The sequence below is a fragment of the Camelus ferus genome, chromosome X (genome assembly GCF_009834535.1).
Source record: "Camelus ferus isolate YT-003-E chromosome X, BCGSAC_Cfer_1.0, whole genome shotgun sequence".
Taxonomy (NCBI): Eukaryota; Metazoa; Chordata; class Mammalia; order Artiodactyla; family Camelidae; genus Camelus; species Camelus ferus.
This window is the reverse complement of record NC_045732.1, coordinates 14,861,329-14,878,480: the sequence shown is the minus strand read 5'-3', so window position 1 is coordinate 14,878,480 and position 17,152 is coordinate 14,861,329. Positions and strand designations below refer to the sequence as shown.

General features: G+C 39.5%; 1 protein-coding gene across 1 annotated transcript in view; it reads left to right on the top strand.

Annotated features, from left to right (window-relative positions):
* The window catches only part of ARHGAP6 (Rho GTPase activating protein 6), a 420,127-nt gene that overhangs the window by 372,832 nt on the left and 30,143 nt on the right, over positions 1-17,152 (top strand). Inside the window, exons 3-6 of the mRNA XM_032475643.1 lie at positions 2,435-2,490; positions 5,153-5,303; positions 6,340-6,488; positions 12,790-12,969. Coding sequence (XP_032331534.1) covers positions 2,435-2,490; positions 5,153-5,303; positions 6,340-6,488; positions 12,790-12,969 — 536 coding nt within the window. The remainder of the gene's footprint in view (positions 1-2,434; positions 2,491-5,152; positions 5,304-6,339; positions 6,489-12,789; positions 12,970-17,152) is intronic.

The window sequence follows — 17,152 nt, the reverse complement described above, 5'->3', positions numbered from 1 at the left end:
AGACATTAGTCTGCCATCCTCTCGGTCTTCGGCTTTCCGAATAAAGTCACTATTCCTTGCCCCCCCCCCCAAAAATTGCTAAAACCTACCATTATATAAAAGTTTTCTGTTTTGCACAAAAAGACTCATTCGGCTCACTTAGGGCCTATATCACTATATATAACAGTAGATGCCAGATACAATTTTAAGAATTTTATATACATTCAGTAACTGAATCAGTGCACAACTTTTGAAGTGGATACTTCTTATGCTCATTTTTGTAGATGAATAAATAGAATTCTGTATTTGATTCTAATACCTTGATTTTCCTGTTTTCAAGCTCCCAGAGAGGTAGAAACAATAAATTAGGCTGAGGTTTGGACTCAGTTATGAGGGAGACAAGCTGATGGCAGCAACACGGAAGACAGACATCTTTTGAAAATAGATGCAAAGCAAAATTCCACCCAAGAGCAAATCACCAAGATGTACTCATGCAAATGAACAGTAACTAGCCTCTCAGCATGATTCTCTCAAATTATTCTGGAAATTCAGGATAACACTTATAAGATATAGAAGTGATAAATGGAGTATTTATGGATATTATCTTTTCTAACTGAAAAACTCTAGAAAATCAATTTTAAAAGTCTTATAGTTAATACACAATGTGGCAAGACCATTGTATAAATATACAAAAGGATATCCATGTCTTATATAAGAGCAATAATCAGTTATGTAATATAACAATAAAATAATTCATTTATATTCATATCAAAAATATAATATACCTGGAATATCTGTAATGAGAAGGAAGAAAGTTCTGTGAAGAAAACTGCAAAGCTTTACCAAGAGATATTAAAAAATTAAGAAACAAATTAAGGTGTCTACTTGGTTACTGGATTGAAAGAAATAATGTTATAAAGATCTAAATTCTTTCCAATTTAATTATATATTGGATGAGTCAGAACTCTTTCAGTGGCAAGAGAGAGGAACCCAGATAAAACTAGAGTAAGTGGAGGGGGAAGGTCTAGCTCAGTGGTAGAGCGCATGCTTAGCATGCACAAGGTCCTGGGTTCTATCCCCAGTACCTCCATTTAAATAAATAAGCCTAATTACCCCCCCCAAAAAAACCAAAAAAACTAGATTAAGCAAAGCACCCCCCCCCAGAAAATCCTGTTTACATACTGGAAGTCTGAATACTGTATCTAGATTCAGGCACAGGTGGATCCAGGATGTGAATGATGCCGTTGAGAGCACGAGTCTGTTTTCTGGCCTGTTTACTGTGTTGCGTGGTCTGTTTACTCAGACCAACTCTCTTCATTTGGCTACAGAACGGCCATTGGCAGCTGCAATTTGGCATCATCCTTATAACTGATTATCTCTAATGAAGAGAAGATGAGCCACCAATGAAACAATAAATGTAGACGGAGATCATCAGTGGCGATGACCGATGGCTTGCACAGGAAAAGCAGAGTCATTCAGACCTTCTATGCCCCCTTAAGGAAGTGCATTATACATCTTATGAAGTATTCTTGCTACAAAATTCAAACCTGAATCAGAGAAAACTCTGGCTCTGTCTCTTTAGAGGAAATAAAAGGGAGAAAGGAACATATAAATGACACCACGGAGTGTCCACATCCAGACAGTGGGGAAATCTACAGTGAGAAATCAGTGCTATTTCTTCATCAAACCAATTACGGGGAAAAAATACAAACAGAGAGGGGCAAACATACACTTTAAGAGACTACAAGGCACACGAACATACCACAGTTTGTGAACCTTATGTGACTGTTGACTGGAAATTTAATGATATTAAGGAAATATTGTTGAAATTTCTAATGTGTATTAGGTATATTATTTGTTTTTCTTTTAAGAGACCTGATGTTTTAGAGCAGGGTTTGTCAACCTCTGCACAACTGACCTATTGAGCTGTATAACTCTTTTTTATGCGTTGGCTGTATAATCCTACTTCTAGGACATGATCTTAAGAAAATCAGAAATGGAAATTGAGACCTATATACAGAGTTGTTCATAATAGGGCTATTTATGGTAGCAAAACAAGTGCATGTGTGTTAGGGGGACCTATAGGCCATTCAGAGGAAAGTATGAAGTGAACTGTGGCACATTCATGCTATAGAGTAATTTGCATCCATTTTGAATGACATTTACAAGGATTTTTTACTAGCATAAAACTTCTTGTGGCATGAGATTGAGTAAAAGCAGCAGCATGTGCTCGCTCTCTGTATATATATATGATCATTATCATCATATATATCATCTCATACGTACATATACATGGATATAGATGGAAAAATAAGCATTAGTGCACACTGTCAAGTTACCGTTGCCCTGCATGTTGCAGTGTGGTGCTGGCTTATATTCTGTCTTATATCTATTTTGATTTCCTCCAGTTTCAAACCATAAAACAAGGCTGACAATTTTGTTTGCTTATTTGCAGGCCTCCAGACAGTGGGGATATTCCGAGTTGGAAGCTCAAAAAAGAGAGTGAGACAAGTAAGTGAAAAGTGAAGATTACATTGTACGTTTCACTTGACCATTACTTGAACAGCCTCATGCAAAGTTGAAGCTTATGCAAATTCATTTCTGAATATCTTTTCTGTACCCTCCCACCGATTATAGTATAATCGAGTCCCAAGAAATAAAAGGCAACAAGTCAGAAGCTCAGAAAGGTTGTGATAGAGTTAGGATCAAACAGTTAAAAGTGAAACCTCTGGACGTGTCAATGGCTTGTACAGCCAAACAAAACTAACTTATAAACATCTTACTGAACCTATAAAAGCAGGAGATTCAGAGAGTATCTGATCAGTAAGCAATAATAAATAGAAAACAATTGTATAGCACCCATTTTTACTAAAATGCACAATGAATAATGCCATTAACAGTCTCTTCTTTTAGAATGCTATGTTTACAGCTTTCCTTTAGCAAAAATAAATAATTCCTATTACTTTTCCATGGAACTATTGATCCCCAATTCATTTTCCATGTGGGAACTGTACCCCTCAGTTTCCTTCACCATTTTGCAGTTTTCTTGCAAAACAAGTTTGGTGTTAGAGCTTCAGGAATAGGCTTCTATGGTCAGGCTGATATCTGTGTTCATGATGGCTTCATAAAAGACAAACCACCCTTTGAGAAAAGAATTCATTTGTTGGCTTAAAGAAAATTAAAATGTTATTTTCCCTCTGTTGGTTCCAACAGAAAGAAGTAAGGAACCCAGCAACTCAAAAATGAAGCCAAATGAAAATAATTTTTAGTTGGATGAAGCCGAAGAAACACTATTTGTTCATATTATTGAAACTAACTGAAATAAATGCCTCCTCATATTGCTTTTTTTTTTTTTTTTGTCAAGACAAAAGGGGCTTTTGAAAGAAGTATGTTTTCTGTTTGTTTGGTTGGCTGGTTTTTCTTTCTAATAGTCACACAAGAGACTATTGAACAATATTTAACATTTCACAATAGGACTTGTAGGAAGAAAGATAGCATAGTAACATTTCTTAGGCCTCTCACCTGTGCAGAATTGCAGAATATTTTCATAAGCATTATCTCATTGAACCTGCCCACCGGCTGTGAGAGAAGCCCCTTTCACCCACTTCTTCTGAGGCTTAGAGAGATTAAGGAATTTAATTCAAGATCGCACAATTTAGACCATGCTCTTTCCATGGTCCATTCTCTCTGGGAGTGTGTGTGTGTGTGTGTGTGTGTGTGTGTGTGTGTGTGTGTGCGTGCGTGCGTGCGCGCACGTACTCAAAAAAGAAACATGGTGTGTTTGAATGATCACAAGTAGGAGTGATGCCGATGGAAGCCTTGTTCGTCTAGCTACCGGATCCACAGTAATGACAAGTTGCCTGGAATTGATGAGCAATTCGGGACAGTAATGGGCATTCTCATCAGGTAAAGAGGTGGCTAGTGTCAGAAATTATTCCTCAGTTTTATCTGGATCCACCAAAGGAAAAACCTTTGCATGGAGACTTATATAGGATTCTCAAAAAAAATATATATATATATATAATACATATATAATATATTTTATATATGTATTATATATATATAAATCAGTGATTAGATTTCAAGTATGAAATATGCTCTAACTCACCATTTTATCTTGTTATATCACTTCTTAGCACCCTATACTTTTTCTTCAGAACAATTGTCACAATTAATAAATAGTGAATATTAGAGCTAATTAATCATTTGTGGGATTGCCAGTTTATCACCTGTCTGTCAGCCTGGGAGCTGGAGAAGGGTAAGGATTGTGACTCTTTATTCATCATATTTTGAGGACCTATAGCAAGGCTGGGTACAGGCAGGAAGTGTGCAGTACATCTTTGCTGAATGAATGGATGAATGAATGACTGAGCAAATGAACACTTACAGAAGTTTATTGCATAGAGTGGATTCATGAAATCACATGGTTATTTTTACAGTAGAGAACAATACATAAGAGAAGTTGAGCTGTCTGAGGTGAAAGTAGGGTGTAGAGTCTTCACTGTCTTCTTCTTGCTCTTGTGTTTTCCTACAGTTATAAATGCTATAAATGCTAATATAATGATTAAGGCAGGGGATCTTCCTGGGAATTGTTCATAAGGCTACTTTGATTAATCTAAGGCAGATTTTATTTAGCTGTTGTCATCTTTCAAGCCTTAATCACAAATGGTTTATCAGGGGTTTTAATTTCATTGTTTATAGAAAAATCTCTTTGCTTTCTTGTTGAGCATTTCTGTAAGATGTCAGAATTCCAACGTGATAAATTTGCTGATGTGCAAAACTGCTATGTAATAGATTAATTCCTCCCTCCCACATTTATAGTTGACCTCACCCCTCAGCTCTTCCTCACAACCTTCTGCTTGCATCATTAACAGAAAACCCATAGATACTTTTATTTAATAACACAGTTAAATATATATATTTTATATATATTTATTAATGTAAATATGTTATATATAATATTAATATAATTAATATATATTAAATACATATATATATTCATGGCTGGGTTGCATAGACTCTGTAGATCAAGGTGACATATTGTTTGCTTCTCCTTCTTGGGATCTGGGTGAACTTAATACCAGATGCTGCATGTCACAGCACTTCTTTTGCTGGGCACCAAACATTGAGGTATGGTGTTATGAGACTGCCATTTGAACCATTGTCTTTCCAGCTACGTGAGGAATTTGACCGTGGGGTTGATGTCTCTCTGGAGGAGGAGCACAGCGTTCATGATGTGGCGGCCTTGTTGAAGGAGTTCCTGAGGGACATGCCAGACCCCCTTCTCACCAGGGAGCTGTACACAGCTTTCATCAATACTCTCTGTGCGTAATCCAGCCATTTGCAGGAATGTGTCCCTGGATTGCTGGGATGTCCAACTCACTCATCAAAACCTAGTGCATGTGTTGCCTGATAACTTTTTTTGCCCTTATTTGTTGGTCTCTAATGAGTGGGCTATTTGGGGAATTTTCTGAGATTTACTCTGGGGAGAATTAGCCAGAAGAAAGTTGCAGTAAAACAAATGGAAGTAGCCAAGAGAATCTGGGATGTTTTCAAATGACTCTAGGGCAATAGAGAGTGTGCTATAAATTGATGCCTTGGAGTAACAGAGAGCGTTCATGCTGGGTCTGTGCCTAAAAATGAGTTTGCATTTCTGGAACCCAGAGTGAGAAAAGGGGGGTAGGAAACATTCCAGGGGAAGCAGGGTGGCATAGCCCAGTGCCAGGACCTTCAGTGTGGCTGCTTCAGGGCTATAAGCACAGATCCCACGGAGGAGAAAAGGAGGGCAAGGGGGAGGAGGAACAGGCCAGAGATGTTTCCGCCTCCATGTATTTCTTCCTCCAGGCTGCAATTAAAATAGGATCACAAAAGAGAGAGAAGATACTGTCATTGTGTTGTGTCTTGGTTACTGCCAACAAAAAAAGTCTACCGCTTGTAGACTGCTCAACAGAAAAGGACCTCGAATCTGTTATCAACTCAGATTTTAGAACATTCACCAATTCTCAGTCATTATTAGCAAATAGTTACCAACCATGAAAGACTATAACCCATAAAATATGTGATGATTTAGACCAAGGAAAGCGGGCAGAAGAAAGTAAGAGGAATTAAGTTAGCTTTCTAACCTGGATTGTCAAGATTGCTCTAGGTGTTACATTTCCCCGGGTCTAATTTATCTTTATATCCTTTAGAACCTTACTGTTACATAGCTAAACCGACAGGAGAGTGGGTGAAGGAATAAAATGTGACTTGTCTTGCTAATGCCTTTCTGAAGACAGCTGAGAGGGGGCCTGGGACTCTGGGTCTGAGTGGTGTGAGTTCCCCCTTTTACTTACTCCAAGCGCCTCTTTCTGCCTTCCCTAGTGCTGGAGCCAGAGGAACAGCTGAGCACCTTGCAGCTCCTCATCTACCTTCTACCTCCCTGCAACTGCGACACGCTCCACCGCCTGCTGCAGTTCCTCTCCATCGTGGCCAGGCATGCCGAGGACGACGTCAGCAAAGACGGGCAGGAGGTGCGTGCCCCGCCACTGCCAACCGTGCTCTGACTCTTCCTTTTCCCCGTCTTAAAAGGGAGAGCAAAAACTGACACACATGGATGTCTGTGCAGAACAGAAACAGGCTCACAGACAGAGAAAACCAGCTAGCGGTTACCAGAGGGGAAAGGGCTGGGGGTGGGTGATGAATTAGAGGCATGGGATTAACAGACGCAAACTACTATACATAAACTAGATAAGCAAGGAGACACCACATAGCACAGGGACTTATACCCAGTATCTTGTAATAACCTCTAATGGAATATAATCTGCAAAAAATACTGAATCACTGTGCTATACACCTGAAATTAACACAACATTGTAAATCAATTGTACTTCAGTTTTTTAAAAAAGGGAGAGCTACCAATTTGGTCAGATGTTTCACCTGGAGCAAATGAAGCCTCCCTTTTTTCCTGACCTATCTGTCTCTGCAGGAAGAGAACTAAAAGCAGGGTTTTCTCCAGAAGAACAGTTCCTAAGGGCACATAGGCCATCGACCTCCTTGTATGTTTCAAAAAGGTTTCCAAATGAGGCTGTCATTTTCCACAATGATGCTTTACTCAAGATCCTGAATTTGCACTTGTGTGAAGAAGACAGTGAGCTACAGGGATGCTTACAGTCATGAAAAAATGGGGCAATGAATATGGGAGGAGATTGCTGTAAATCAATTGATCTGCTGCTTTAACTTGAAGCTCAAATATGATGTCATCTTTTCATCCTCCCAGTTTGTTCCTGGAGTGCCCACCTGCCCTATGGTTAGAAGTCTAGTATCTTCCTTTTGAAGGGTCCTTTCTTTTGTTAAGCCGTAGCCCCAAAATAGGGACCAGCTCAGTGCAATGCAGGATGGATCCTGCTTCAAAACCAGGTGCAGAGAGAATGGAAAAGTCTGATCTAATAACCATTGTCATGCATCTCAATGCCACGTGGTGTCCACTGCTAAAGACAGGTCTGCACAGTCCTATGGACCCTTTTGGGATGTTCTTGTTGTACTTGGAACCCCTCATCTGAGGCCTTAGGCTCTGGTTCTCTTTGGTCACAACCATATGCTTCAAGGTATTTTTCAGTTTCAGCCTTGGACAAAGGAGATGCTGCTCAATTTTAAGTGGCCTATTAGCAAGCAACCTATTTAATCTTCTCCTTAGCAAGAGACTTGTTTCCCTTTTTTTGATACTATGCAGTCATACTTCTCCTTCACCTTGGATTCCCCAGGGGATCTCAGACTGTTTAATGTGCTAACATGCATTGTAAATCAACAAGAAGGAGCCAAGGGCCAGCTTACCCCAGAAACTTTCATGTTATGTCCTGTTAAGTAGAACTCAGCTGTGTTATGGATTCATTTCTGTGTTTGTCAGATTTGTTTCCCAAAGGCCATGGTCATATGTAATTTTTCTCACTTTAATCCAGAAAGGCAATTCTGCATTTCTTATCGTCATCCTCCCTATCAGTGTGAAAATGGAACTTTCCTGAGTTAGCCATTTCTCTCTATAGTAGTTATTAGTGGAACCTCTGCTGGCTTCAGGTTTCATAACATGGCACTGACACCTTATTTCAGCAGACACGGCTCTTCCATGGATATCCTATAATTCTCGTAATTGTTAAGTAGTCATATTACCCGTCTGGGTGTCAGCCTTCATTGACTACAGATATAAGAGAAGGTGTAGAGTCATCTGCCTAATCATTGGGTGAAGCCTAGTTATGTCAATTACTTCCCTGATGTTGCTTAAGTACTATGTGAGAAGAAAGTCAGGTCTTAGGTGATTAAGAAGGCAATGAGGAAAGCAAAATGTCCAGCTGGACTCACTTGTGCCTTTTTAGAATCATTTTTCAGACATTCTTTCAGTCCAAATGCTAAACAAGACTGCATTGCCTATGGCAAAGAGGAGAAAATATTCTTGGATAGGTGCCAATGGAACTTAGCAAGCTAGGACACTAGCTGCCACTTATGTATCTCCTACCATGTGCCAGCTATGTGCTAGGGGCTATAAATATGTATTATACATATTATACATATATATACGAGATATGCTCACAGTTTCCCAACCTCCATATGACTGACACTTGGAACCAAGTAATTTTGTATTGTGGCGGTTGACCTGTGCATTGTGGGATACTTAGCAGCATCCCTGGCCTCTGCTCACTTGATGCTAGTAGCAGCTCCCCCCGACCTACCCCAGTTGTGACCGCCAAAAGTGTCTTTAAGCGTTGCCAGGTTTCCTCTGGGGAGGGGGAAGGGGTGCAAAATCACCCCTGGTTGAAAACACGTGGTAGCTTTTATAACTCACTGGTCATGTGTTCTTGGAAAAATCAATTAACCTAACTCTGAGTTTCTTTATCTAAACTTTGGAGATAAAAATTACTCAACTGGTACTGCACAATCATTCAGAAAACTAGTTTATTACAAGAAATATAAAAATATTCTGGTAATGGCAGTTGCACAGGAAAGCAAGAAATTACAAAGGTGTTTAGACACTCTTGACCTAGACCTTGAATTTAAATGAAGGACTAGTAACCAAAAATTGAAGCCACAGGGGAAATATGTGGAGAGCATTGCTTCCATGAAATGGTTAGAACTTACCGGAAAACAAGTAGCCCACACAACCATCTTGGGCTGGAGTTAAGGCTGCAGAGTGGGAACGTACTGGTGAGGTATGAGGGGAAACTGGGTTATGTTCATAGAATACTGAATGCCTTTGTAAGGAGTAGGTGGTTGATTCTTTTAAGCCAAGTATCTCTGGAAGGATTCAACTAAGGTGATATAATCCATGTTGTAGGTTGTTAGAGACAGGGAGAGAGTGAGTTAGAAAGGTTTTGTGTGATTGGCAGTATGGAAAACAGCAGTTCACATGATAAATGTTTCCATATAAGAATGGCCTTGGTATTTGAATCACGTGTGTTCCGAGCGCCTACTCTTTGTTCCTCCAAACCAGTGAACGTTGTTCAGGAATGTTCTAATTACTGTTCCCAGGATACTGTGGCATCTAGGAGGTTGAGGGAGTGAAAACACAAGGCAAATACAGAATTGGAGAATGCAGAACAGAGTCACTGCAGAAGCAGTGGTGAACTTGGGCCAGAAAGGTTAGGAATGACTTCGTGGAGGAGACTGAATTTAAACTACACATCCAAGGATGTGTAGGGATTCAGTAAATGAGCCACATGGGCATGATGTAGGGATGGAGTTAGCTGAAAACCCCTTCTGGCAGAAGGGAAGAATGGAAACAGAGGCGTTAGATACAGGTTCTTTGTTCAATATTTTGTAAGTTGGTTTGACCTGAGCAGGTAGAGAGTACAGAATAGGCAGCCTGGAGTGAGACAAACAAATCCAGTTGTAAAATACGGTCAAAAAACAAAGCATTTTCCAACTTTTTCTCTTACCTATTTGTTAGTTTGTGCTAGATGTGTTATCTGTGTGTTGAGTGGTTATTATGGGTTGCAACATGGAAGAAAACTAAACTAGAGCATCAAGGAGCTTGGAGGCTCACCCAGGCTCTGTGAGCACCTTGCTTCACATCGTTGTTTTTATAAAATAGAGGAAGAGGAAGGGAAACAGAGCTGGGGCTAGGGGGAGGGCTGAGGTTCCTCCTCTGCAAAGTGAACATAATATTTCTTTTCTAATAGGTGCTTAAATATCAATGCATCACCAACTAATGGGATCTTAAAGATGTCTAAAAAAGGAGCATGAGAAAAATTGGGGGAAAAGCAGTGGTATTTTATCAAATTGTGGTGTTTTGCTATCTTGTGCTTGTTTTGTTTTATTCCATTTTGTTTAGTGTGCTCTTTGCTTTGCTCCTTAGGGGAAAAGAGAAATTCCCAAATGTGAGAAAGATTTTATTTCTTCTAGAAAGAATATTGCAGGAGCATAATTGAAAGCTCTTGAGCAGTGGTTTTTCAGGTTGTCTAAGAGCCCCCTGGCCTGGCATGGAGAATGTGGTGTGAACGTATATTTTTTTTTGGTGAGAGAGTCCACTGCCGACCTCTAGCTCTTTAAAGAGTCTGTGAGGCAAAAAAGAAGTTACAAATCACCAACACAGGGCTGGGATGACTGATCTTTGATGAGGTGCATGCCTCTAGAAATGGGAGTTTGGCTTTGGAACTGTAGCAGGTCCGATGCCTCGCTGTCCTCACCCCGGTCCCGGCCCGGCATTGGAGCCAGTTTTCCCACATCCCCACTATGCGGGCTCTGCCAGCAAGAGTGAGTGTCAGGGAGGCTGCCTGGAGCCCTGAGGCTGGGCCTCCAGCTTTGCTTCTCAGCGCCACCACCTCCTGGCTCCGGGCTCTGGGCATCACTTCCCTTATCTGTAAAATAAGGACAACAGCAACAGTGGCTTCGTAAGTGTATGGTGAGGAGGAACTGAAACAGCCTTTGGAAAGCCCTAGCCCAGTGACTGTACGTACTAAACTTTTAATAAATGTGAGCTATTCACATTAGGCTTAGAAATGATCTAGGATGCTTATTTAGTAGAGATAAATGTTTTCCTTGAATTGGCTGAAAACGAAATAATGGATCAACCCCAAGTACAGATTATATTACCCAGTCATATAGATATAGTCATATAGACATAGATATAGACATGGATATAGACATGGATGATGGTGAGCAAGGGTGGAAGCCATCTATGAGCAAGTCTCCTTTCCAGTTTAAAAAATGGTATAGCAAAGCCAAAACAAAACAAAAAAAGCATTAACAAGACACAGCAGCATGGTCTGCAGCTGGGATCTCTGTGCAGCTTTGTAGAGAGATTGTATTGCATTCCCAGAATAGCAACAGGAGAAGGAGGGCGGAAGCAGAGTTCCGGATGGTCCTTGTGCTAAACATTCTTTTAAAAGAAAACAAAATCTTCTATTTGATCATGTTTTTTTAAAATGAGAAATACCTGATATTACTTTAAGAAGGGAGAGCGAAGCACTCCAAATGCCTCTGAGTTCTAAAGGGATGCATTTTAAAATGATGCATATTTGATTTTTATCCTTAACCATGAATTTCCAGGAAGAGAAGTGAAAAATAACATGAAAACTTGCCACGTTTTATATCAGTGATATAAAACAAAGGGAAAAAATAATTGAACAGTCAAACATAAAGGTCATTTTCTTGAAAATTCCCCATATTTACCACGTGAAATCATTTCACTCAGCAGCAAACCTGAAAACAGCCTCACCTTCTAAAAATAACATATCCCGTGTGCCACTCTGGTATTGCACAGCCGGGCAGCCACCTGCTCAGGGCTCCACAGGACAAAGCTGGGACTCAGGAGGCTTTGTCTCAGCCGCCAATGAGGGATTGATTTTATGCTTGAATCTTATGGTGTACACCCAGGTGCCTCTCAAAGGCTGTGCAGGTCTTCCTAGGCAAAGGGTCCCCACCAGACAGCCATGGGCCTCATACCTACCTGGGCATTCCAAGATTTTCAACTAATTTCAACAAGAGAAATAAAAATTTGCCTGGACCAGTGATTCTCAACCCAGGGATAGTTATGCCCAACAGGGGACACGTGCAAACATTCTCCCTTGGCCCTTCCCTGCCTTTTCCTGCAGAGCCCTCTGCCACCCTGAGCTTCCTGGGTGCCTGGGAGTGTTTTACATGCTTCTGCCTTAGCATCTGGTGCTCTGACCACTGTGAAATTGCCCCTCTGCTTCTCAGCCCAGCAAACTCTGTTCTTCCTTTAAAGTTTTATGCAAATATTGCCATCTCTTTGGAGTGTCTCTGCAGCCTCCAGAGTTAATAGTTTCATACTTTGTACTCACTACTTATAATTGATAAGTTTATTTCCCCTCTAGATTATGACCCTTTTAATATAGGGACGGTGTTGTGATCATTGCTGGAAAAACTCTAAAGTAATGAGAATCCATGAAAAATGCCTGGCCCGCAGTGGGTCCTGAGTGGCTGGATTAATATAGGGATGATGGAGTGATGGTTGAAGGGATAGATGGAGGGAGGGATAGATGGATGGATGGATAGTTGGTTGGATGGAAGGATGAATGGATGGATGGGCATCAATATTTTTAAAGAGCAGACAGGATAGAATTTTCTATAGTACCAGCCTCACAATAAATAATGGTTATAAAATTTTACTCAATATGATATTGAGATGACCACTGAGCTATGAACTTCAATCCAAGATATGAAGCAAAAGGAAAATGACGATGCCCTTCATGGATTCTGACAGAGATGATGTAGGCCTTGCAGAATGAAAAAGGAAAGGGAAAAGAGCCTATTGATTACTGAACCACCTAGCAATTTGAAAAGCACAAATAACAGCAATCCTTGTATTCTCTGCTTCTATAGGTCACTGGGAACAAAATGACATCTCTAAACTTGGCCACCATATTTGGACCCAACCTGCTGCACAAGCAGAAGTCATCAGACAAAGAATTCTCGGTCCAGAGTTCAGCCCGGGCTGAAGAGAGCACAGCCATCATTGCTGTGGTGCAGAAAATGATTGAAAATTATGAAGCCCTATTCATGGTAGGTGGCCCTTCTTTAGCAGAACATCTCACTAAACTGCCTATTAATTGCCCTTTGGTGGCATAATGAAATTTAGGCACACCACCTTCTGGTCCATAGCACTGGTCATTGACTGAATTCATTGGAAGCCAGGCAGTTTCAATAGGAATAGAAATTTACATACCTATGATGTCACTCTAAGTTTGTGATTCCACGTTTTAACAAACATATCCAAATGATAAATTTCATTTTGCTGTCCCCTAAACAATGGTCATGTTTTAGAGTCATTTATTTATTTATAAAGCAGTGTCCTTATCCACCAAAATTGCTAAAACCCTTCTTTTTGGAAATTATATGTGGCCCTCCTGAATTCATGTATTTGTAACCATCCTCAGCAATGGGACCTCCTCCAGGGTCAATCTGGACATTTTACTTCCTGCATGAAGCTTTATCTATCTTTCCTGTGTCCTTCTCATGTCACTTTCCCTGTCACTTCTCTTTGCCTTCAACCCATTTCTGTTCCTATTGATGTTTATCTGACTCAGCATTGTGTTGAAGTCATTTATGACTATTTCCCCAGTAGATTATAAACACATTTAAAATACAGGCTGTGCCCTTGTTATCTCCTCTCTGTACCCTCTGTACACTTTTGGAAGGCCTTCCATCTGGCAGGCACTCAATAAATACTTTTTTGATTTGTATTGAATAACCAGTTCCTGTTTTCCTTCAGAAAACTGCATTGCCTGCTCCAATTTCCCTTGAATCATTAGAACAAATGCCAACTCTCTCCTATTTCTGTTCACTACTCCTATTGCATGTCAAAATTTACAGGAACTTTCTCCATGTTTCTTCTCCCATTTCTCTTTTGAATTTGCAAACACCATAAATTTTACCTCTTCCTCTAGAACCTTTTGTGGATTCTTCAACCAAGTATGTTAGTTCCCTCTTTTGAATCTCCTTAATATTTTGTCTATATTTATCAAGTGCCTTGTGCTAGATTTATTTCCACCCTTGTCTTTTTTTTTAACATCCTTTAATTGAGTTATAGTCATTTTACAATGTTGTGTCAAATTCTAGTGTAGAGCACAATGTTTCAGTTATACATGAACATACATATATTCATTGTCACTTTTTTTTCTCTGTGAGCTACCATAGATCTTGTATATATTTCCCTGTGCTATACAGTATAATCTTGTTTATCTATTCTGCATATGCCTGTCAGTATCTACAAATTTTGAAATCCCAGTCTGTCCCTTCCCACCCCCCACCCCCTTGGCAACCACAAGTTTGTATCCTATGTCTATGAGTCTGTTTCTGTTTTGTATTTATATCCTTTTTTGTTTTTTTAGATTCCACATATGAGCGGTCTCATATGGTATTTTTCTTTCTCTTTCTGGCTTACTTCACTTAGAATGACATTCTCCAGGAACATCCATGTTGCTGCAAATGGTGTTATGTTGTCATTTTTATGGCTGAATAGTATTCCATTGTATAAATATACCACTACTTCTTTATCTAGTCATCTGTTAATGGACATTGAGGCTGTTTCCATGTCTTGGCTATTGTAAATAGTGCTGCTATGAACATTGGGGTGCAGGTGTCTTTTTGAAGTAGGGTTCCTTCTGGATATATGCCCAGCAGCGGGATTCCTGGGTCATATGGTAAGTCTATTTCTAGTCTTTTGAGGAATCTCCATACTCTTTTCCACAGTGGCTGCACCAAACTGCATTCCCACCAGCAGTGTAGGAGGGTTCCCTTTTCTCCACAGCCTCTCCAGCATTTGTCATTTGTGGACTTTTGCATGATGGCCATTCTGACTGGTGTGAGGTGATACCTCATTGTAGTTTTGATTTGCACTTCTCTGATAATTAGTGATACTGAGCATTTTTTCATGTGCCTATTTATCATTTGTATGTCTTTCTTGGAGAATTGCTTGTTTAGGTCTTCTGCCCATTTTTGGATTGGGTTGTTTGTTTTTTTCTTATTGAGTTGTATGAGCTGTTTCTGTATTCTGGAGATCAAGCCTTTGTCGGTTTCATTAGCAAAAATTTTCTCCCATTCCGTAGGTTGTCTTTTTGTTTTACTTATGGTTTACTTTGTTGTGCAGAAGCTTGTAAGTTTCATTAGGTCCCATTTGTTTATTCTTGCTTTTATTTCTATTGCTTGGGTAGACTGCCCTAGGAGAACATTTTTGAGATGTATGTCAGACAATATTTTGCCTATATTTTCTTCTAGGAGGTTTATTGTGTCTTGTCTTATGTTTAAGTCTTTGATCCATTTTAAGTTTATTTTTGTGTATGGTGTAAGGGAGTGTTCTAGCTTCATTGATTTACATGCTGCTGTCCAGTTTTCCCAACACCATTTGCTGAAGAGACTGTCTTTATTCCATTGTATATTCTTGCCTCCTTTGTCGAAGATTAGTTGACCAAAAGCTTGTGGGGTTCATTTCTGGGCTCTCTATTCCGTTCCATTGGTCCATATGTCTGTTTTTGTACCAATACCATGCTGTCTTGATTACTGTAGCTCTATAGTGTTGTCTGAAGTTATTCCTCCAGCCTCCTTTTCTTCAGTAATGCTTTGGCAATTCTAGGTCTTTTGTGGTTCCATATAAACTTTATTATGATTTGTTCTAGTTCTGTGAACTATGTCCTGGGTAATTTGATAGGGATTGCATTAAATCTGTAGATTGCCTTGGGCAGTATGACCATTTTAACAATATTGATTCTTCCAATCCAGGAGCATGGGATATCTTTCCATTTTTTTTAAGTCTTCTTTGATTTCCTTCATCAATGTTTTATAATTTTCTGTGTATAAATTTTTCACCTCCTTGGTTAGATTTATTCCTAGGTATTTTATTACTTTGGGTGCTATTTTTTTTTAACATTTTGTATTGATTTATAATCATTTTACAATGTTGTGTCAAGTTCCAGTGTTCAGCACAATTTTTCAGTCATTCATGGACATATACACACTCATTGTCACATTTTTTTCTCTGTGAGTTATCATAACATTTTGTGTATATTTCCCTGTGCTATACACTGTAATCTTGTTTATCTGTTCTACAATTTTGAAATCCCAGTCTATCCCTTCCCACCCTCCACCGCCCTGGCAACCACAAGTCTGTATTCTCTGTCTATGAGTCTATTTCTGTCCTGTATTTACGCTTTGTTTTTGTTTGTTTGTTTGTTTGTTTGTTTTTGTTTTTGTTTTTTAGATTCCACATATGAGCGATCTCATATGGTATTTTTCTTTCTCTTTCTGGCTTACTTCACTTAGAATGAGATTCTCCAGGAGCATCCATGTTGCTGCAAATGGCGTTATGTTGTCGGTTTTTATGGCTGAGTAGTATTCCATTGTATAAATATACCACATCTTCTTTATCCAGTCACCTGTTGATGGACATTTAGGCTGTTGCCATGTCTTGGCTATTGTAAATAGTGCTGCTATGAACATTGGTGCTATTTTAAAGGGGATTGTTTCTTTATTTTCTTCTTCTGTTGATTTATCGTTAGTGTAAAGAAATGCAACTGATTTTTGAACGTTAATTTTGTAACCTGCTACCTTGCCGAATTCTTCGATCAGCTCTAGTAGTTTTTGTGTGGACCTTTTAGGGTTTTCTATATATAGTATCATGTCATCTGCATATAGTGACACTTTTACCTCTCCTTTTCCAATTTGGATCCCTTTTATTTCTCTCTCTTGCCTGATTGCTGTGGCTAGGACTTCCAAGACTATGTTGAATAAGAGTGGTGATAGTGGGCATCCTTGTCTTGTCCCAGATTTTAGTGGGAAGCTTTTGAGTTTTTCACAATTGAGTACTATGCTGGCTGTAGGTTTGTCATATATATCCACCCTTGTCTTAAATCACTTTGTTTTTGTAAATTTGAGAGCCAGTGGTTTAGAATATTTGCCCTCTGGGTCTCACCTATGTGATTATGACCAAGTAATTCAATACTCAATAAGCACCAATTTCAGCTTTTGGGAAATGGGAAAAAATGAAAATAAGACCTATTTCCCAGGGTGATTCCCAGAGTAATTTGATAAGTGAAAGCATTCTGCAAACCATAAAATTCTATGCAAATGTTAATTAATTATACTAGTTGGACAACACAAGCTGGCTCAAGTCTCAGTACTTCAGCACAACAGACATAAATATCTTATTCACATGAAGTTTAATCAGATGTTTAGCGGACAGCCTTCCAGG